The sequence below is a fragment of the Halyomorpha halys genome, unplaced genomic scaffold (genome assembly GCF_000696795.3).
Source record: "Halyomorpha halys isolate HHAL.00 unplaced genomic scaffold, Hhal_1.1 Scaffold7.1, whole genome shotgun sequence".
NCBI classification, from domain to species: Eukaryota; Metazoa; Arthropoda; class Insecta; order Hemiptera; family Pentatomidae; genus Halyomorpha; species Halyomorpha halys.
Genome location: NW_027110368.1, coordinates 1,512,187 through 1,536,251, shown reverse-complemented (window position 1 = coordinate 1,536,251; position 24,065 = coordinate 1,512,187). Strand labels below are relative to the sequence as shown.

General features: G+C 29.5%; 2 protein-coding genes across 3 annotated transcripts in view; one reads left to right on the top strand and one right to left on the bottom strand.

Moving 5' to 3' along the window:
- Positions 1–7,954, top strand: part of LOC106677130 (putative fatty acyl-CoA reductase CG5065) — an 18,911-nt gene extending 10,957 nt beyond the window's left edge. For both annotated transcript variants that reach the window (XM_067048529.1, XM_014414850.3), the window contains 7 exons: positions 124–375; positions 762–907; positions 1,098–1,207; positions 3,209–3,398; positions 4,405–4,647; positions 6,177–6,434; positions 7,331–7,954. In XM_067048529.1, the coding sequence (XP_066904630.1) occupies positions 124–375; positions 762–907; positions 1,098–1,207; positions 3,209–3,398; positions 4,405–4,647; positions 6,177–6,434; positions 7,331–7,409 (1,278 nt within the window). In that variant the 3' untranslated portion in view covers positions 7,410–7,954. The remainder of the gene's footprint in view (positions 1–123; positions 376–761; positions 908–1,097; positions 1,208–3,208; positions 3,399–4,404; positions 4,648–6,176; positions 6,435–7,330) is intronic.
- A 3,405-nt stretch (positions 7,955–11,359) lies between these two features.
- Positions 11,360–24,065, bottom strand: part of LOC106677122 (lipase 3) — an 83,551-nt gene continuing 70,845 nt past the window's right edge. The window contains exons 2-8 of the mRNA XM_014414840.3: positions 19,176–19,365; positions 17,872–17,986; positions 15,395–15,632; positions 14,135–14,293; positions 12,948–13,032; positions 12,202–12,344; positions 11,360–12,002 (exon numbers count right to left, since the gene is read on the bottom strand). Coding sequence (XP_014270326.1) covers positions 11,853–12,002; positions 12,202–12,344; positions 12,948–13,032; positions 14,135–14,293; positions 15,395–15,632; positions 17,872–17,986; positions 19,176–19,365 — 1,080 coding nt within the window. The 3' untranslated portion in view covers positions 11,360–11,852. The remainder of the gene's footprint in view (positions 12,003–12,201; positions 12,345–12,947; positions 13,033–14,134; positions 14,294–15,394; positions 15,633–17,871; positions 17,987–19,175; positions 19,366–24,065) is intronic.

Sequence of the window (24,065 nt, the reverse complement as noted above, 5' to 3'; positions counted from 1 at the left end):
ATATTTTAAATGATATACTGGAGAAAAACTGTAAATAGCTCTTATTTTAAAATGGAATATTGGTTAAATAGTTAATAATGTAACATCTAGCTTTGTTAAATAAAAATAGCATTTATGGAATAGGTCTTTGATCGACTTAAAAGAGAGCGACCTGGAATTTTAGAAAAGAAGGTGGAGGTTCTCTATGGTGATGTGAAGCAGAAAAAATTAGGCCTGAGTACTGAAGACTGGCAGAAACTTCAAGAAAATGTGTCAATCATTTTTCATTGTGCTGCAAATGTTAGATTTAATGACCCTCTACCAGAAGCTGTGTTTATCAATCTCAGGGGTTCATACGAGGTTATCAGGCTGGCCCTCGGAATGAGCAAACTGAAGGTAAGCTTAAGAGCAAATTATTTCAATAGAAATACATGCTTGATCATAATGTTTAATTAATGTAGATATAATAAAAAAGATTCCGACTGTTGGGCTATTATCTGAAAAACAAATCGAAAATTCATTTACTTTTTACTGAGACCAACTGTTCTTTTGGGGTTAATATATATATTTTTTAATTTCTGACTTGTAATATGTAAAGTGAAGTTTTATTTGAAAAAAAGCTAAATTAATAGATATTTTAAAAAAATAGGTATAATGTGCTTAATTTTTATCATTACTGTACTGTTTTTTATTTTAATATCATTAATCACCATTAAATAACCCTACCTTCAAATGTATTTCAGTCAATTTTTTAGAAATATACTCTTGTTATTCCATTTTAGGTTTTGGTACACATTTCTACTACGTACTGTAATAACTTTTCTACTGAAAGTGGTGAGGAGATATATCCAGCACCCGCTGATTGGAGTAAAACAATTGAAATAGCTGAGAAATTAGATCCCAGAGATGTTAGCATTCTATCTGCTAAGTCAGTAAATGTTTTACCAAGTACAAGATTCTATAAGATAATAAAATATATATTTAAATTTTTTTTTTATAGTCAGGCCTTATGGATAAGAAATTGTGCATTAATATGATGAAAGGTTTTTTTTTAACAGTTAAAACTTTTTCAACAATATTTAACTTGTTCAAATATTGATTTTTAAGTGGTTTTCCAGATATCGTGGAATATTTCCTAATACTTACACATTTACAAAAAATCTAGCAGAAAGGATGATTTGGGACCATCGTGATGAATTGCCAATTGTGATAATAAGACCATCCATTGGTAAGCCAAACAATTTTTATTCATTTATGACTTACAAATTATTTTAAATTTTATTATAACTAGGTAATAAACTAATACTGCCCCTTATCTACTAATAAGATAACCAATTAGTTAATTAAGATAAATAAAATAGAATCAATAAGAAGCTGCGTAATAGTTTAAAATAATAATTTATTTATCATGTGTTGGGTGATGATTTGGTTAATGGGTCATTCTCTAAATTTAGAGCTATTTAGCTATCAAAATTTTATTAAAATTAATAATGGTGTGAAGATAGTTGGCCTTAGATATGTAAGGGGTTGGGGGGTGCGGTCAGCAGAAAAATTATTATTTTCTGCTGACTGCACCCCCTTACCATCTTCTCCTCTTATTAAAATTAATGTTGATTGTCTATATATATATTTTTTTTACCTTCAGGGAATGATTCTTCATAATATTCTGAAGCAGAACACACTTAATACTATAGTTTATATGATATTGAATTTTAGAAAAAGTCTAATTCTAGAGAGTAACATATATGACTAAGTGATAAAATATTTATTTAGTAGTGATTAGTCCTCACTTTTTGATCATTAACCATTTTCAACATACCCCATAGTTTGAAACTCTAAAAAAATATTTTAAGGATTTTCCTTTTTTCAGTATTATTATATCTATTATGGCAACAAGATCCAATAGAATGTAGTATCCACTGGCATAAATAGATATTACTTTGAATATCTTATATAAACTAAAATCACATGTTTAATCAGGATCTAAAGGAACTAACAGAAGCTTATAGTACTATTCTTTTATATTGTTCAACTGACATAATTGGAAAAAAAGTTTCCATGTATCCTAGAAAAGAAAGATAACAAGGAAAAAAACTGGCGAGTTGAGACTTGTTATATCATCTGTTATTTCACTTCACTTTGGATGGCAGATCAAAATACAATTCTTTTCTTTTTTAAGAAATCTTTATATACTATATTATTAATAAAACATTATATGATTGATATATGAAATAAGATTAGTTATCTTTTGATTATTAATTTTATTAACATCTGTGTTGTGAAATAGCAATTAAGAATCCTACTTGTCAAAGATAAAGGGTCTTAATAGTGAATATTGAAAGAAAAAAAATATTTGTTAGTCCATTATCATTCTAGCCCTTTCCTAACCATGGGAATTTCCATTGAGGCTATGGAGTGACAAAGGAACCATTTTTCATTTTTAAATTCGAGAGAAGCTTCATAAAAAAACAAAAGGAAGCATGTATATAAAGTATACTATACAAAATAGAAGTCTTATCTTTTGTTGAATATTAGTGTCAGTATTAATCAATCAACATAAGTCAGAAAATGGATGAAATAGGTTAAATGTGTTATAGAATATATTGATACCAACATGTTGATACATCTCAAATTTTGTTTTTTCATTGTAGATTAAAGATGCAATAAATGGAGTACTGGTAATGTAGTGTAAATCACAATATCAAAATGTTCTACTTGATGTAAAACTGTTTTTTCTGCCCCTCCAAAGATATGAAGAAAGAGATGGAATATTTATTTATTTTATTTTATTTATTATTGCTCTTAAAACAGTTCCTGTTACTTTGATTTAATTATGAATTGTGAAGGAATATAATCATTGAAATAAAAAATTAAGGATTCATTATTTTTTCCAATGTAACAACTGTTAGTGTGTTGTATCTAGATGCCACTCAGACCATGTCCTTATAAATTATTTATTTCATTTCTACCAGATTATCAAATCATTTATCTTTTAATTTAATTTTCCATTGTAAAGTACTTCAACTACCTTCAGATTTTTTAAATCCACTCGACATTCATTTAAGATGATTGATTGTGCCATAAGATTTTTATTTGGAATTCCTAAGGATGATATATCTCCTGGTTACATGCAGTGTTGAAGAAGCTCTATCTTTTTTCTTTCTCTTATATCGTTAGTATTTAGTTATATAAATATTATTAGTATTTAGATAAATAAATTTTTTTTTAGTGATCTGTTCCTTACAAGAGCCTATGCCTGGATGGATAGATAATCTCTACGGACCTCTCGGGTTAATGCTTGGTACTGCAAAAGGGGTAGTGAGGGTAACTTTGGTTGACAGAGATGCTATTCCCGATTACATGGCAGTAGATGTCGCAATAAAATCCATGATTATAGCTGCTTGGAAAAAAGGGCTAAGGTAATATTTAACTCTACATTTTAATGTTTCTTCAAAAAATTTTTAAATAAGTAATTGCCATTTAAGAGAATATTAATATCAATGTGGGGCGATACCTTTGAATGGTATTATTCATACCATTTTCTATTACTTTTATTTGATTGTACATTTGTAAATTAATCAATTAATAAAAAATTTGACCGCACCCGGACCAAATTCCATTTATTGATACACATGGTCAATCAGCAATCTTCCAGAATAAAACTAAAAAACCTTTCAAATGAATCTCTTCAACCTGTTTAAACAATGAAATAACAAAAGATCATAAAATAATATAATTTGGGAAGAGCAATGGTTCTATATCACTTTTGAAATGTTTGCTTAGAACAACAATAGACTTAAGATAGTTAAATAGAGCAATATTTTAAAAGTGCCTGAAATTAGAAAACGGTGTGAAACCTGCCACTCAGAAAACTAATATTGATAGATTGGAAAGTGTACAAATGCGTTATCTACGTCTTTGAATAAAGACTCATAATTTGGGAAACAGGATAAAAAATCTTTGGTGAAATAATATATGACTCTTTACCTAAAATTACTTACTGGCCTTGGTAAACTTTCAGCCAGAAGGTTAAATTGTAATATAATTTTTTTTTATAAACATTTACATATTTTTGATTGTCCAGATCTACTAAATTTTGACATTCGTGTACCTTCTCGCCAAACCAGGCATATGTTTCTCATGAATCAAAACTTTTATTTTTGTAATGGTTTTTATTTTTATCTATATATTTTTTGTATTAATTATTCCTAATTATATATTGTATAATATAATGTTATATATTTTATTTCAATTTATATTGTTTATATTTTTTCAATTATAAATGTAATTTGTTTTATACATAAATAATTTTTACTTTTTTTATGTATGTAACTGGGCTTATCCCATGTAATTAAATGAACAAAAAGTTTTTATAGAATCTGTTGTTGCAGAATCTGTTTTATTTACTTGATTACTTTTTTAAAGCCCAACCAAAGGAGATGTTGATGTCTACAATGCTGCTTCAAGGTCTAAAGGAATCACTAATGGAGAAATGATTAAACTTTCACAAAAAGTCAATTATAAATACCCTATAAATGAAGTGTTGTGGTACCCATCTCTGGCAAGTACAAAGAGTGAAGTCTGTTTTAAATATCAAGCTATTCTCAAACATTTTTTACCAGCTGTTGTTGTGGATCAGGTATTTAAAATGATTGGAAAAAAACCAATGTAAGTATTTTTAATTATTAGTATTAATGTACACATAATTATATATTTTTAAGCTTTAGAGAGTGGGGCCATCAGTAGCTTAGATGGTTAGGTCTAGGTCTATTGTTCTCAGATCTATGGGCAGTACCAGTTCGAATCCGGCTTGGGGGAGGTGACTTTTTCATTAAGTGGCGGTCCCACAAAATGAAAAACTTGACTCCCCACCATTGTTAGAATAGGTTGGTCACCTGTAGATAACTAGACAAACATCACCTTCACTGTGGATTCCCTTAAAAAAAAAATTTAGGGAAGTATGATTTACATATTGAGGCTCTGCAAGAGTTTCAATGGCCTGGGGAGGAATTGTTAACAGGAGGACATTGGACTCATTGCTATGGAAGGAGTGGTGATTATTGTTAAGGCTGATGTTTACTGTTGTCTGTACATCTTGTAGTTGGGAAAATCTGGGGGAAAAATACCCAACTAATAGAAAAAATGTATGTTAACTCATTCTGATTCACATAAAAGGGACCCATGAGGAATCTCACTCCTTCCAGCATGTTATAAGATGTTTACCTTTGTCATAACTACGAATCATGGAATACCTAACATATGTGTACCAAGCAAATTATCAGAGACTGTCATTTTGATTTTAAACAGAACTGTTCAACTATTGATCCTCTATCTAATATTTACAATGGTATATATTAGAGAAAAGAAAATTAATTACAGCCTTATAGTTCATCAATTTCGTAAAGACCTACATATCCAAAAGCTGAAGTATTTTGATGAAGTTTGGAATGCCAAAGAGGTTGGTTAATCTAATAAGGACGTGCATGTCCAAAACATTTAACTAAGTTTGAGTTGGTAATTTTTATTTATGAAAGTTTAGAATAAGAAGATATTTCTGTAAGATTATATTTCGAAATAAATATGAAGTAAACAAAACGTACAGTTAATAGCAGTGATGATTTTGGAGTTATTGCTCTAACAGGCAACTACTTTAAATACACTAATGAATTTAAATATGTGGAGTCTTCAATTACTACAAGGAACTAAATTCATCTGTAAATAGAAGGAAGGTCAATGATTATTATTTCTCATTTGCAAAATTACTGGGCGCCAATTTTCAGAAACTTAAAAGTTATAATATAAAATACTACTACCCTCCTTAAGGCTCTATATAGGTTTAAAATCTGAATACTTACACTGTTCACATTACTTACTGAAAGAAATTTACATAGACTATTTCACCTTAAGAAGTATGAGCCCACTTGATAATTCAGGAGGTTTCACAACACAGAATTATGGAGCATGCACCTTGTTAATTTAATTGAAGCCCTTTTATTTATATATCATTAATTTAATTAACTGGTTTTTGCCTCAATGATATTTACTCTTGGAAATCAAAACGAAAGTGTTAAAAGTAGAGCTGTTTTTATAGAATAATCAGTGAGATAGTTTTTTAGAATACTGCGATGAATTCAAGTTTCTGATGATGCAAATAACTATCAATATATTTTTATATTTTAAATTTTCCCCAATTTTAGGTTGTTAAAGGTACAGATATCAATTTATAATGCAATGATGGCTCTTGGATATTTTGCTACCAAAACATGGCTTTTTTCAAATGAGAAATTCTTAAATCTTAGAAATGATATTTTAGAAGAGGACAAAGAACAGTTCAACTATGAATTTGATGATATGACACCAGAAGAATTCATTGAAATGGGAATCACAAAGGGACAAGTATACCTTCTTAAGGAGGACGAAAGTTTATTGCCTCATTCCAGAAAAAAATTGAGGAGGTAAGATATGAAAAAAAAAATCATTGGAAAGAGTCTATTTAATATTATATTTTCTATTTTACTTCGTAACTCACTATTAATTATTTTTTATTTTAATTACCCAAAGGATATACCTAACAAATATTTTTTAAAAGTAGATGCTTTTATTATGATTTAATATTGGTATTTATGCTGTGTATAACAAATAAATTTGGGGAATATAAAAGATGTGTACACAGTGAAGTTTGTATGAGACATTTGTTAATTCAATATACAAAAAACAAGAAAGCCTGCCATTTGTGTCTAGTGGCCTATCAGTCTCAACTCTCAAATTAATGATCATTCTTTGATTATACCAGATTTACTACACAACTATAATAAAAATAAATTTAATTTAATTTCTGACCAAAAGGTCAATTAAATATTATTTTTGTTTTTCAGCTTTACAGTGATTATTTTTTTTTTTTTACCTAGTATAGATTTATAAATTAATTCATTTCTCTTTGGTTTTTGTTAAAGGCCTTTTTGCAATTTTTTATTTTACTACAATTTTAATTGTTCAATATCTCTTATCAATACTTCTTATACCTATTTTTTTATTTGTTAAATAAAAAAAGTTTTATTAATATTATTTCAAATGCTTAAAATTCCATATCTTAAGGTCTGATCCTGAACTATCTAAGAGTCTCTAGTAATCCTAGTACAAAAATAGATCCTAGTAACAGTATAAAAATAAAAAGATCCCCAAGCGAAGGGTTGTAGTTATGAGGCATTGACCACAACCCAATAGATTAATAATCATTATAATGATTTTCAAGTTATGGTTATAAAAAGAAATAAACAGTTATCAATCAAAATTCCTTATTTGTTGGATAATTGTTTTGGTTAAATTTTAATCTATGTATTTTTTTTAACAGGTTGTATTGGCTTGACAGATTTATTAAACTGTCATTTAAGTGCTTCCTTGGCTTCGTGGCTTACAAATATTTCTTTTAAATCTCACTGAGAATATATTGAATTCATAAAAAGTCCTGTAAATATTGCTGAAATCTACATATATATTTTCTTAAATTTACTTTGAAGTCATAGCAAAAAATATAAATAAATAATTACGAACTGAATCACATTCACATGTTATAGTTTCATTCTTCCTTAAAATTGTAAATAATGATAGTAAAAACAAATTATTTGCATTTATTTATTTGTATTTAATATTATATTATAATCTTATCACTTAAATTTGATGTATTGTTTTTATTGCTAATATATTATGTTCTGAAATATAATGTTTATTTATATAGATATTTTATATTAGATATTGCTTATTATGTAGATATATTTTTTAATCCTCTTTTGATGAATATACTATCATCCCTAATAAGTACCATGTAATTAAGATATTCACTAACTCTATTTAAATAAAATTACCTGTATTAGATAATGTAGATCTAGATCGGTATAGTTTTTAGGATGTGGCTCTGGGTTTTGTTTATTATTAATAATTGAATACACTTTGGTATAATAAACTTACTTTTGGTTTATTTTAATAGTAATTTTTATAAAACATTTAATTTTTATGGAATGAAAATTTTCAATATTTGATTTATTACGATTCTTATAATAGCTATACTTAATTAAAAAAAAATAAATTGGAGGAAGATAGTCCGGGTGGCAGACAATAAAGGTATCAAAATAGTAAAAGAAATCTATTTATTGTTAACCAATGTTTTGCCCCACTTTGCAGGGCGAAATAAGAAACCAATATACAAACATTTTAGAATTAACAGAACATTAAAAATAAAAAACATATTGAGAACTTATATCACACCCGGTTATATTTATTAACAATTCGCCTACAGTCTACCAACATTTGTAGATTTCCTCATATTTTCATTATTAATATTCTATTAATTTTAGTTTTTCTATATACTTTATAAACTTAACAATTGCTTTGAAATGTTTTTATCTTTAATGTTCTGTCAATTCTATAATGTTTATATCTTGTTTTCTCATTTATCCCTGCAAAGTGGGGTGAAACGTTGGTTACCAATAAATTGTTTTCTTTTACTGTTTTGATACCTTTATTGACCACCACCCGGACTATCTTCTTCCAATCTACTTCAAACGTTCAACTGTCTTCTTCCTATAAAAAAAATAAATCATTAATTAAAAAAAAAAATAGAACTACAAATTGTCAAAATATTTTTAGTTGTTTTTAAAATCTTTTTTAGCTCTGAAATGAAATGGGGCGGAATATGGGGGAAAATAAATAGTTAACTATTTTTTGGCTGCACCCCTCCGACCATCTCTTTCATATTTTGAAAAATATGGTCAATCATTTATACATATAATATGAACTACAAATTGATTCATACCAAATTATTATAGATAGAAAAAAAAAACTTTTTTCAGCAACTAGTTCCCAAGGAATAATAAACATGAATAAATAAAACAGAAAACATGACCGATCAAAAGACTATAACAAAATATTCATCAGAATATACATTACAATTAATAAAAATGTATAACAAGGAAACAGAGATTATTCTCAGGAAATAATATACATGTAATGAGCAAACAACTAAAAAAAAAAAATGAAAATAATCAATTAATTCCTGAAGTTAAAACTTAAACATAAAACAATTTTTATACTCCTAATCAAAATTAATTCTTAAATTAAAATTTCATGATTAGAAATTGTGGATGTCCTCAGCAATTGTTTATGGAATCTTACTTTCGATGAGTTACTGAGAATGTTACTAAAGAAACTGTTTCCTGCCATTGCTTATGAAAATGATCTAGCTGCAGTGGTGGACTTTGATAGCAGAACTGGAATCAAGTGAGAAGTTGAATAATGCAACAGCCTAATAGAGATCATGTGAGATGATAAGGATGACAGACACAATCCATTCTCCTCGAGGGCAAGACTGATTAGGCACATCCTATAATTATGGACATAGAAGGCCAAAAGATATAAATGATGTAGTAAACTACCTAGGCATTAGATTAAGCATAAACTTGAATATGACGTAAGATAAGGTGCATTTTGGGATTAAAGTATCCAGCAATAATCACTAATTTACAATCAAGTTGGGGAGGGTATACTAAACTATGAATCACACTGTAAGAAAGAAAAAGACTGGCATAAATTCAGAAAATGGCTGTGCTGTTTGTCATCAACTCATAGGTCAACTATGCATGAAGTTATAGGGATGGTTCTCATGACTTCCTCCAAGAACTGACTGTACACATTTTCAAGAGTCTCTACAGAATACTTGAGAAACGGCATGAACCTGCCATTCCCACCCTTCATGGAAGCTTTACTTATCTTTTCTTTAAACAAACACTTTTAACTGCAAAAACCCTTATTGCCTTAGGTAAGGAATTGTAGAAAAATAATAGTTACAGAAATATATTCATAAAAAAGTTATATAATGTAATATTAAAAATTTATTTGAAATAAATAAAAAAAAATTTTTAGTTTTTATTATTCTCAGATCTAAAATATAGCTTTGATGACTACAAGGTTTATATGAATAAATTAAATATTAAATAGATATGAAAATTTTATTTTAAAATATATAACATTAATATCTCTTAACTCAGGTTGGATTTTCCAGACATTCATAACAAAAAGTCACTAATTAACGGCTACTTTTACAAATATACTTAAATTCTACGTTGATCAAAACTAACCAATTATATTATGTTCTTTGATGACTGATGATTCTCGTTCTTCTAGTGATGCTACTTCTGACAGTAAACAAAGGGTTGATCTTCTATTAATTTTCAGCACACATCCAATCCATGGGCCATCCAAACTAAGAGTCCTTTCTTCCTTCAATTATACAATCTTGGATGACTGGTGGTTCTTGATTACTTCTTTATAAATATCTACCACTGACAGTAGACCAAGGGTGGATTGCACCACCTTTGCCTGGAGACGTCCTCCTAGTTTCCCACGCCCGTCCAAACCACCAGCAATCCAAACAACCAGTCCCTTTTGTCTCTCCCCCCTCGATAGTTGATGCAAAACATCGATTGTAGCACAACTGCTCTAATTCACTTACAAATGATTCACGATATAAATACTTCATTGATAATTGTTGTATAATATTTCTTCTAGGATTAATTTGTACTATAATCATGTTTGAGAGACAACAAAAGTGAAAAACATTTCAATCTACGTACTTAACATAGCAGTGATTCAAATAGACTTCAGAAAGACAGTACTGTCATCTTGAGTATTTTAATGATGTGTTTCAACACCATATTGGACTGACCAAAATTGGTTAAGTTGCTTTTTGGTTTAATAAAACAAATCGAATATTAATGTTATATAAATTTTATATAACGTTAATATTATATAAATATTAACGTTCATACATAAAATAAAACATACCTGAAAACATCTATACATAAAAAACTTTTTATCAAAAATAGTATATTACAATAAATAGTGTAGTCTAAGAAATATAACTATTTGGAGTAACATATTAATCATGATAAGAATTAGATACTTAGGTAGAAGCTTTGCTCACTACCTGGTGTCGACTTACTCCATACTAAAGAATCTATAACTCTAGTTTATGTTATAGAAGAAGGCAGAACAAGCTGTGATAGTAAGCCCTACCTGTCCTCAAAGTTAAAACTATATCAAATTTGCCTCTGATTTATTTCCTAAGTTTATAATTTTTTAATCCCAATTACAGCCCAATGTAAAATAACTTTATGGAATAAATTAGTAATATTATCAATATTATTCCTCTAAATTAATATTATAAAAATGCAAAGGCAAACACAATCCTAAGACAGACAGTACTATTTGGTAATCTATAAATTAGCTGTGTAACTTCCTCATCAATCTAAAGTAACAAAGTAAATACCTCAATATACTTGTAAATAAATAATGAAAATGATGAAAAGGAAAAAGGATCAATGTAATATAAGGATATAAAAAAGAAAATAAAACATATATTTACAATACTTTGACTTAAACGATATAAAAGTAATAAATTAAAAGCTAAATAAATTTTATACATAAAATTGTACAAAATACAAAATCACAAACAAAAAGTATTTATCAGGTTCTTACACAAATTATCCATAGCTCTAACATCACATAGAACCTAAGTTCAATTTTACAAAATAATTCCTAGGATACAAAATAATCTTAAATATCAAATTATTAGTTACCTGAGAACTTTAAAAGTAGACTTAGTACTTGTTATCGTACTGCTCTATACAGTGATTGAAGGTAATCAATAAAAAATTAATTTATCACTTCCTATAATTAATGAATTGTACCAAAGTGTAATTATAAACAATGACTTAAACATTTTTACACCTAAAATTACAGTAACTTAGTATAATATACATAGTATTATTTACATAATTTTTCAGTTGTGGTTGATAATACTTGTGGGCACAATGAATAAATTAGTATTGTTGAAGTATTTTAAGAACCTTTTCATACAGCAGATTCATGACATCAGACGCAAACAGGAAATCCATATGATTGAAAGCAGGAAAAGGAACTTTGTAAACCATGACTAAGTTAGGCATTCTGTTGACAAGTTTGGTAACATCCTGTAAACATTCAAAACATTTTCATGAACTATTAAATAAAGTACAAAAAAAAAAAAGCTATAAAATTGATTTATTTGAGTATTATTACATCTATCTTAAGTGTATTATTAATAGGATCATCTTGTTTACCTAAGCCAATTAACCTTAATTGGTGATTAAAAAAATATCTATTCGATCATTTTTTTGGTTTTGTACTTACAGTAGGAACAGCAAGTAAATCGTTAGCACCAGTGAAAAATGCTGATGGTGCTGTGATTTTTTCAATATCGTAGCGTGGTGGAATATTTGTCTTATAAATACGCTTATTTCCTTCAGGTCCATAGTCAAACATGCGAAAATCACCTAGAAAATTAACATAACATTAGACAGGCTAATTAAAATGCTGGATGTAGAAAAAAATGTTACAATCTAGCTAGAAGCTGAAATATTTCACTGTTCAATGAAGATTATTAGAAATTTCTTGCAGAGGTATTAACGATTGAGATATTTTTAAAAGAAATAAAATTGAGCTATAACTAAAAACTAATTACACATTACTTGTACTTTAAGAACATTGACATACGAGTCAGCAACCTTATACTAGCACACTATAAGTTTCTGGCAGCAAGCTGATCGAGAACAAAAAACAAATCGATACAAAAGTCAACATTAAGTACTTCACTGTTCCTTGGGATGAGTGCTTCCATTAGGTAACTACAAGATGTACAAAATTTTGTAAATGGCTGGATAGTTTATTAGGGAAAATTCACAGCCAGCCACAATTAATTACCTAACTGAAACATCTCAGTACAGATGATTTTCTAAAATAGTTAAGATAATCATCCATAAATAGTTCATTTGTGCAAATTGCAACTATGTTTAATACAATATATGTATATATTGTATTAAACATAGTAGGTAATTTAATAAAATTTAAATATAGTTATTATTTTTTAAATTGTTTACCTGTTTGCATGCTTTGGCCATAATGCACTAGACTAGCTGTTGATGTTCCTGCTGGTAAATGACCGAATATTACTGGTAAAAGCGTCTAAATAAAAATAACAGTTTATATAGCATCACTTAATAGAAAAAAAACTAATTAAAGTATGAGTAATTCATCTACATTAATAATATGAATAATTAAAAATTGCATAGCCTCCACAATGCCCTAATAGTCTAAACTGTAATATTTACATTTTACTTATGTCTATCATTGTTATGTGTTATTCTGGCACCGACCGATAGATCTTGTCATCTGGTCGGACCATATTGGATGTAATTTTTTATATGAATAAAATAAAAAAAAAATGAATAATTATTAAATAAAATAATTTTATTGTTTAATGAATTCATTATGTTTTAATTATGAAGTGCATTTGTAAATTGATGATGAGTGGATCACAGTTTATTTACAACTGGGTAAATAACTAAATGTTGCTTAAATCTGTTAGATGTTATTTACTGCATTATAGTATTTTAATAACAATTTGACAATTAATAATATCTTTCAAGAATGCTCTTATTTCACCTCACCCCTCAATAGTGGGGTTGGATTAAACCCGGAAATATAAAAAAAATTAGGTACGATGATAAAACAATAGAATTAGTATTTAATTTTATTGGAGTTCTATCAATGGGTAGATTCTCCACATGTTTGTATCATGTCATTATATCACTTACAGCAAATTTACTTGTTGTATTTATTTTTATACAGTTGTAAATAACAATAAATAGATTATTAAAAAAAGTATTTAATTTTTATAATCACAAAATCTACTATCAAACATATAATATCTAACAGACAAAAGAGAAAAAAGTAAAAAAAGGATAAATAAATAATAATAAAAGCAATATAAGTATAAACTAATAAGAAACAAATGGTGTCGATGACTTGCAATGTTTTACATCATTAAACAAAACCGAACAAACATACAAACTGAATTACAATAGATTGTATTTATGGTAATGAATATAAATTCTGAAATAATTTATTAATCAATAGTTACGCTAAATACTGATTTTAGCTTCCTCTTTAAAACAATATCATAAAAAAAAGAGAATTATATAAAACATATTTTGAAATCATAATTTTTATTCAGTGAACAAGAAAAAAAAAAAAGAATTAAATCAAACCATTAGATGAATTTCACCTGATTAAGCTGTTCAGAATCATAGCCTGCTATAAGAAATAGAACATTGGAACAGATAGCTCCAAAACTGGAATGCAATTGACAAAGATTTCGGTTCAGTTTTGTTATAAGCTCATTCTGTGGCACAAAGTCATTGAAACCCATTTTCATTAATGCATGCTGTAACAAATTTCAGGTAATTGAAAACATGATAAGTATTTCACTTGGGTTTTCAAAGCATTCATAAAATAATTATAATAATTTTATCTTAAGAAGTGATGTAAAAGATTCTATGGCTAAATTATTAACTCATATTATCACTAACTATGAGAACATTATTTATGAACTTCCTCACAATTTTTTATGAGATTAATCACTTACAGAATATCAAGCTTTGAGGTTCAGTAGATTTTAGATGAAAAGTACTGAAACCCAGCTAACTTCCAGAATACTTAAATGTATTCTCATTTTGGCATAAACAACTAAATAGTATATTAGGTAGCATAGCAGTAATTTGAAATTGGTTTAGAACCAGTTTCAACAAGACAAAAAATTAAGTTCAATAATAATCCAAGTGACCAGGACCATTCCTGAAATTTATTGGGTTCCATGAAATACGTAAAAATATTGACAGGCTCCTTAAAGTACGTATTGAAATTAATGGTAGAAGAGTAACTTATTAGTTAATTTATTAAATGAAATGAAGCATGGCAGGATCAATTGTCCTAAGGGACAAAAATTAATGGGCATGAAAATGAACATAGAGCATTTAGGAGGAACGGACTAGAGTAGAGAGTTCCATCTTTTGAGTGTTGAACAACTGAATATAGATTGAGCCTGGAAGTTAAATCTCCATGTGACATATAAATTATTATGGTTTCAACAAACTTTTCATCTATTTTTTTTACACTTAGATCACTTGGTACTGCCACATCTCCAATATGGGATAATGATGAGTGAACATTATTTACGAATACCTTACAAGGTTGTATCATCACCTTTTAAATTATGATCAAATCATTATATTTTACCTTCTTATCAAGTTTTAACCTGTATTTATTTGTTTTGTTATTTAGTTGCTATCATTTTGAAATATGATGAAAGTTAAAAAGTTTTATTTCTTACCATTTTTTAAAGGGCAAATAAAGCTATAGAGCTAAACTAATACCTCGAATCTTTAATAAGAAAGTTAATCTACTACTCTTTTTTATTAATTCATACTACTACTCTATAATTCAAGTACAATGAAATTATAAAATCATATATACATATAATACTTACTGCAAGTGGACCATAAAGTATTCTGAATACAGTACTTCTTATGTGAGACATGTAGGCTACTGGTGATAGAGATATAAATAAGTTTATTCTGGAATTATACTCTGGTCTTACAGACAACAAAACATACATCATGGTAGTTCCCATTGAGTGTCCAATATAATAGAGTTTAGGTCTACCAGTCACAGCGAAGATATAGTTAAACTCAGCAGGTAAGTCATAAACACCCATCTCATGCCAGCTTCAATTAAGAAATTAGATTACTTATTTAATAAATATAAAACATTTAAAAATAAAAAGAAAAAACATAAAAATCAAAATATCCCAATCACAGAACTATGAATATTAATAGTACGAGGAGAAGATGGTTGGGGGTGTGGTCAAAATGAAACACAAATAAGTTGGTGTGACTTATTTAATTGTGTCAACTTTTCGGCTAAAGTTTCTAGCCTTCATCAGGGCTGAGAACAGAACAAGATAACAACCAATGAATATAGAAAATAAAAAGTAAAATATAAACAGAATGAAATAAAGTGAATAATTTTACAGAATGGAATTAATGAAATGAAGTGATGGGAGAAGTGCAAAATAAAATGAATACATAGGAAATTGAAAAGTAGGTAAAATAACATAATTAAGGTAATAAAATAAAATGAAGTTATATAATGCAAAGAAGTATGAATATATTAGTTATTAATAATTTAAAAATTGAAATATGGAAAGAAAAAAAAATTGAGATAAAGAAAATATATGTAACCATAATAATTGATAAAGAGACAAAATATGAGTAAAGTTTAACAAAAGAAATGAATAGAAGAAAAAAAAATATTTGAAAATACCAATAATAATATATGGTGAACAGAACTAATAATGTGGGTAAGGAAAATTGAGAAAAGAAAGGGTGGTGAAATAAAGATAGGGAAAAAAAAGAGAATACAACGAAACTGTTAGTTTGGAATCCAAACACCAAGTGATTTACTGCGCCGAAAACGGCAAAAATCGGAATTAAAAAAGACGTTACAAGTATGACTAAGTGTTTTTAAGAGGAGAGCGTGTGAGAGTGTGACGACAAATGGTTTTTGGAAAATGTATATATGTACAAGGAAGACGAAGTACCGGAAGATGACAAAGTGTCATAGGTATTTAACAACAGTTAAAAAGCGGAAACGTGTATAAGAGAGGGACGACAAATGTATAAGAAAAAGTTAAAGAAGTGAAATAAAACGTTACAAAGAGAGCGGAAAAAATAAAATGAATAAAAAAAAAAGATAAAAACTACTTTTTAAATAAATTAACTATTTGCGAATATGTTAATGATAAGTTGTGCTTGTCGGTTTTTAAATTGACGAAAGAAGGTCGTAATTGGATATAGTGGCTTTCAGAGATGAGCCTTTTGTCATGGTGACGAACTGTAGCAAGTATAGACGTTTTGTCGAAATCGAAGGAATGATTTAAAGAAAGAGAATGTTCCGAAAGTTTAGAGACAGAATGATTATGTGAGGAAACAGAGTATTTATGTTATTTGGCACGGTCTTTTAAGAGATTTTTGGTTTCGCCTATGTAAGCAGAATTACAATTAAGGGTGGAGGAAGGGATGCGGTATACAATATGTGATCGATGTAGAGGAGGGATACACTTTTAGTTTAGTGTAAATATTAGATAGTGTGTTGTGAGGTCTGAAAGTAATACGAAGGTTAGGTATAGTAGAACGTAAGAGTTTTTGAATGTTGTCGGAAAGAGAGGGGATGTATGGTAGTGATCTGAATAAGGGAGTAGAAAGGGGTTGTGAAGAATTAGGTGAAGTGGTGAGACGATCTTTGTAGTTGTATAAAAGTTTATGAATGATATGGAGAGGGAAGTTATTATCTAAGAGTATATGTTTGATGCGGTGTGTGTTTTTTTCATGTAAATGGGAATCAGAAAGGGAAAGGCAACGTTGAATAAGGTTTTTGGCTACGTTAACTCTTTGATGGTAAGGATGTTGGGAGTGGTAATTTAGAAGTCTGCCTGAGTAGGTTGGTTTGGTGTACCAGTCAGTGGATAAGGTGTTGTGTGGGTTTCTGATGATGAGGAGGTCAAGGAACGGAAGGGAGTTATTATTTTCAATTTCTACAGTGAAATTAAGGCGTGGATGGTAAGAATTAAAGGCGGATAAGGTGTCAGGGATTTTATCAGGATTTAAGACAAGGAGGAGATCATCTACATATTTTTTAGTAAGAATGATGTCAACTGGAAAGAGTGGGATAACGGAATCGAGCAAATCATTTAGGACAATGTTGGAAAGATCGGGAGCCAGAGGATTTCCCATGGCCAGCCCTGAAATTTGGTTAAAGAACTGACCCTGGAACGTAAGGTAACCAGATTTACAAGAGGTGAAGGGATTCAAGGTAGGAAAAACGGTTACGGGAAGTATGGGGTGCAATAGATGTCCAATTGGCTTCGAAGATAATAATCTCATAATTATGAATATTAATAGTTACCTGAAAGCCCAATATCTTGGATCAGTAGTTGAGAGAGCGGTATGTCGTTTTGAATATATATTTCCCCTTGCATTTCCCATCCATACATCATAACCCTTATCAGCCAAAACAAATGCTGAAAATTCGGAACATATTAATTATTTAATATAAAAATATAATTCTAGAAAATAATTATTTCAATTAGAAATGAATATAAAAAGCAGAAATATAAAAAAATCATGAATTTTGAAAAGTAAAAATAAACTATGTAGCTATTTTTTATTTTTTAAAAATCATATCCCAAGGAAAACCCAACACTTAAAATAACCATAAAATTAATTTTACAAGGCTGGATATCAGCTGAACTGAAAATCATAAAAATAAAAGTGGATTAATAAATTAAAGATATTGACAAAATTAAACTCTAATATAAAAAATAAATTTAACTCCAATCAGAATTCATCCAATCAAGTGAAAATAAAGTTTCCTTAACATTCGCAGAAGTCACTGTTACTATCACCATTGACGTTTTTCATATATAGATAATACAATATTCTATTAAAGTGATATCATGAAGTTCTTGAGGGTGTTTCTTGAATACATTTTATTTTGAATAGTTTAAAATTAATATGTTTTTGCAATTTAGGTGTCTTTTTCGACCCTCACCCTGGTATTTTTTCCCTACAGTTATAAACAATCAATTGATAACGTATTTTATGCATACATTAGATATTATATATTTTTTGTTATATTATGAGGGAGGATTCATGGGAGGAAAATGTGTAATATTCTCAGAGTTGCTCATCATCCTGAAGGATGGTAGTGCATTTCTTCCTCACTAATAAAATAAAAAATGGATCAAAGTATTTTCGGAATTATTTTAAAGTTACAATTAGTTTATGTATAACAGATATAAGTGTGTTCATTTTGTTTTTTATCCTTCTGCCCTTGTTTGGAAGTTCTCTCAAACTGAAAACTAAAAAAAAATGTAGTACCCTTCAAAAATTCCTAACCCTGTAAAAATGTATTCCTTCCTAAAAAAAATTAATGAAGTAACTTGCACCCTGCAACCCACCTTCTGGGCATACCTGAATAGCCTTGCAGGTAACTTGAACTTTAACTCTCTCCCTTGAAAAATGGAACACTATTTTAGTTTCTACATCATTCATACCATATATAATAAAATTTTATTATAGCCAAACTCAATTCATTTTATACATTGATCAAGTACAATTCATACTGCAACAATATCATATACCATATTCAATGAATGATCAGCAAGAATGAAAAACATGATGCTGATAACAAAAAATAAATATACGAACCAAGTGATTTTTTGGGTCCATTGATGACAAAAACCGCCGAACTGCATAGAATGCAGTGCTGCAAGAAGACGACTTTCTTGGGCTTGGTGGTATTGGTGCAAGGAATCCTATGCATGGTGAGGATGTAACCGTCTGCAGTAGTGACATTGTGAGCTTCTGCTGGGTAACCATACTTCCGTATAATCTTCAACTGCAATAGAAATCATTTTCGGAATTATTTCACAGTTACGATTAGTATCTAATAATAACATAGCTATTTAATTATTGGACTAACAGTTATTAAAGCAGAATATTCAAGCCATCTTAATGGTCATACTAATTGAAGGTATATTGTATATATTATTTTATCATTATCTTATTTTATTTATTTATTTTTCATACAGATAGTTTGATTATGTTCACTTTGTTTGTATATATTTTAAGAGTTTTTTTTTTATTTATTTATTTTATTGTTTTTTTTAAATTTTAGTATGTATGAGATCTTTCGTCACTATTACCTATTGCCCACAACTGTGTGGCAGATTGTAATGTCTATCAATAAATAAATCTATCAATTTAAAAAAAAAAAAATTAAAGGTAAATTTATTCTAACAAGTTTAAATACAGTGGTTTCGGTATCATGAATGATTATCAAGGGCTAATGGCGCTATATTCAGGTAACAGGTAATAAATGAAAGGGTTGCCTGGAAAGTAATTCGAAGATAATGATATTATGGTAAACTGAGTTTTCGACCTTGAGCACTTTGTATTAACTGGGGAGGAATCGAAGTACTTTGGATATTTATCGGGCTCACTAAATCGTGGGAAAAATTATTTCTCTCATATATCCTATGGCCTCCCATTATAATTGGGGTCGCGTCGTTATTCACAAGATGTTGGATCCTTCTTCTAAACCTCCTAATGGCTTTGGGATTTCCAACATACTACTTACGGAGATGCTTTCTAGGTTTGGAGGATTTATGGAATATTTATTGTACGCAAATAAGTCAGCCAATCCATTCAACTAGTTAATCTTTGTTAACACTGACTTCAATATGAACGTACTGTATGGAAAAAGTGCAGTCCACGCTATGGAAAAAATAATGGCTATCACTCAACGAGATGCTGTGACCATTGAAACAAATGTAGTTTGTATGAATGTCACCTCAGGAATCAAGAGATTCTACAACTTAAACATGTAAGCGAACCAACCAACCAGTATTTACATCCTGAGAGGAAGAGTTCGTGTTTAAAATTTGTCCGTACCTTACATGATTTACATAGAAATGTTAAAAAATAAAGGTTACAAAACGAAAATCTACATTTTCTTACATTTTTGATGATTTGAGAAATTTGTTATATGTTTTAACTATTTGGTATAAAAACAAAAAATACTTCTAACCAGTTCTGTTAACGTTCGTTACTACTCAGCTAACTATAAAGTTTGGAAAATGGAAAATTGTGGAAATGATTGGTCAAATTATCCAATCCTGGCAAATTCTACTCTTATAGATAATGAAAATGTGCTGGAAAATGATCTCGATGGATGAATTGTCCAAAATTACTCCTACTAATCAACAGTGAATGGGAATACAAATACCAGCGCTAATAATATTGAGGATGAATAATTTATTTTTGGTTGTTGTAGTGTTAGTAATCATCTGAAATTTTGATTCCTACGGAGCGGTAATGATTATTGGAGCTAATATAAAGTTTTTTTTTCCAGAACCCCTTTTAATCTGAAACAATATAATAATATTATTAATATAATATTAACATATGGTATAAATAGTCGGATTTTACTCCTTTTACTGTAGCAGGGCTACATTTTAAGGAGGCGTTGAAGTCATGAGATGGGCGGAAATTGAGTGCACGGATATGAGTCAAAAGTGTTGGGGCACACTTGAGGGTTGTGACGGCACTATAACTAAAACACTAAAACTAAAACTAAGGTTCAAAATGTGTCTGTTGCACTGTTTGTGATAGGTCACTGGTGGCACTGTTGCCATCTGATTGGTGCTGTAGAGGGCGATAGTGTGTTGGGTTGATGTTGGTCTTCAGCGAGTCGAAGAACTTGATGTGCCTCCGTTGTATAAACTCGGGTACAGTCGGTAGGTCGAAGATCTCGTGAAGTTGAGGTGGTTTAGTCTTCCTCAGTGATGTAGACCTCACTATTTTTCGCAGCACAGTGTCTTGAAACTGTTGAAGATGGCGCTGTGTTCCGTTCCGGAGGTGAGTGAAGAGCGGCGCACCGTATAGGAGAGCCGGACGTAGTATACTCTTATAAATTTGTAGTTTTAAACGGAGTGAGAGAGCAGGTGACAGTTGTAGTTGATGGAGGCGGTAGGTTTTTCTTCTTACTTGTTTTACTTTATGGTAGAGTAAGGTGATTAAGGTGAAGGTGAGTAAAGTGGATAGAGTAAGGTGGCGGTCCAGTTTGATTCCTAGGTATACGATGGAGTTAGATGGCGCTAGTGTGGTCTTCCCCACTCGTAAGGAGCGAGGCAATCTGGACTTCTTCCCCTTCTGCAGAGCAAATACCTCACAATCGGTTTTGGTTGGGTTTACAGTTATATTGATGTTCATTAGTTTCTATGTGATGTCTTCACATACACTTTCGGCGTGGCCCAGAGCTGTAGCGACATTGACACTGCTGCTATAGATGGCAATGTCGTCTACATATGCTGCGATGGTCGCTTTTCTGTAATTGTGTCCGACAATGTCCGCCATGTAGATGGAAAAGAGTACCGGGGATAAGACTGATCCTTGAGGAACACCACATGTGAGAGATAAAGTTCGAGAGAAATCGTCGCGAACTCGTACAACTAGTGTCCGTTCTTTTAGAAATGGTAGAATGATATTATAGAGCTGTTCTGGGCACTCGAGATCTGCGAGCTTATGGCATAACATGCCGTGATGACACGGAGTCGAATGCTTTCGTGCAGTCTATAGAAATCATAGCTGTCACTGCATTTCTGTTGAGGTCTCTGCACACCTCTGTTTGAAGTTTTATAAGATGGTGTTCTGTACTGAGGTGTGCTTGAAAGCCGGTTTGTTCGAAGGGGAATCGTGTATCCGCTTCTATACCCACAGTAAATATATAATGAGCTCAAACAATAAATCATATAATTCCAATAATTGATGGATTATTTAAACATTGCCAAATATTTTGTTTTTCTTCTTTCTTCACAAACAATGCGGAAAATTATTCTGAATCCTGGTATCGTAAAAACTAGTCCATGTTACATTCACTTGATGTAGTTCTATAAAGTGAAGCATTTAGAACAGTACTAGGGTTTTTTGTATTACTTTGTTTTTTAGAATACTTATTTCTTATTACATATTTCTCTACAGTTCATTATTTCCGTTTTATTTTTCATACATTTTTTGTTTGTGTTCTCTTATCGGTCGACCTGATCTTATTGTAACATCTTACTTCCTACTTCATTCATACGAATCTGTTATTTCTACATGAAAGACTTCTTTTTTATTATAAATTAATGGTGACTGGAATTCTTCAGGACAAATGAGTCCTTTGAAAGGATTTCAAAAAATCGTCATCTTAAATTTTAAACGAAAGTTTTCTCGCTTGTAATTGTCATTAGGGAAAGAAGTTTCCTGACTAACCAAAACAATTTCTCATTGAAATTTCATATATTCTTTTCTTATTGTTTACTTTAGTATTTTCACGTTTAAATGTGTCATTAAAAATTAAAATTAAAACTTGCCTACTAATTGAATTTTTTTTTTTTAAGTTTTCTATGGTGAACACTAGTCTATCAGGAGGCCAAATAAATGATTATCCAGCTATCGGAAAAATAATTTTATTTTAAAGCTCATATCAAAAATACAAATAAAAATGAAATTAATGCAACCCATTTTCCAAATTATTCTTTTTATTTGGAATTTTTTTGGGTCAGATAAATTTACCTTCTTTTTTTGTCAAAGAAATGCAATTATCAATTATTTCCTCAGCCTCTAAAACAATATCGACATCAATAGTTAAGCCGTTTGCATTATTTGAAGCTCACGTAGTTTGAAGTGAATGGATTCAGTATCTCTTCATCAATATCTCCTTCATACGTAAGGCGATTATTTTTTTATAAAGACAGATATCCAGTTGGCCGTAAGTTTTGTTGACCATTTTTTTCATTTTATCTTAACAATTCAAATATTCTACTGCTTCTTCAACCATGGGAAACAACTTTTCGGTTTAAAAAAAAAAATAAATAAAAGGAGGAAGGGAAAAATATAAAGCTAAGGGCTAGTTATATATATTTTTCATCTTCGAAATGATGCTGAAACTAATCGGGAAATTAGATTAACCATATTTTCGTTTCACCAATTTCTTTGTAAAATTAAACATTTTATGTTAACAATTTTTCTCCTGTTTCCTTGTGTCTACTAAATTTAGTTAAAAAATTCATGAAGTCCTAAATTTATTTTAGCAATTTGATTTCTGTTTTTCTTTCACCTCTATATTATTAAAAACCTATAATTTTTTATTACTATCCCAAGTGTACTAGCCTTAACGATTCAAAAATAAATTGTTTGAAAAAAAGTTGAATTCCAACGTAAAGTGTAATTGATCGACAAACTTTAATGTTCCCATTTGGGGAATACGTAACAAGAAAAAATGAACAAGCCATAGATCTCGCATTTACTAATATTTTTTCTGTAATGAAGTACAACGAACTCTCACCATAACGCAGAGGAAGGGAAACAAAAATAATGATCGAAAGAGATTTTGCTCAGATATGTGATTAATTCTTCTTATCATTGTATTCATAATATTTATAAATTATGTATATGTAACAAAAGATTTTTTAAAACAATATATACCTAGATATGATGGATACTGAAAAATAATGACACTATTTAAGAACCGGTTACGATTATAAGGAAATTATT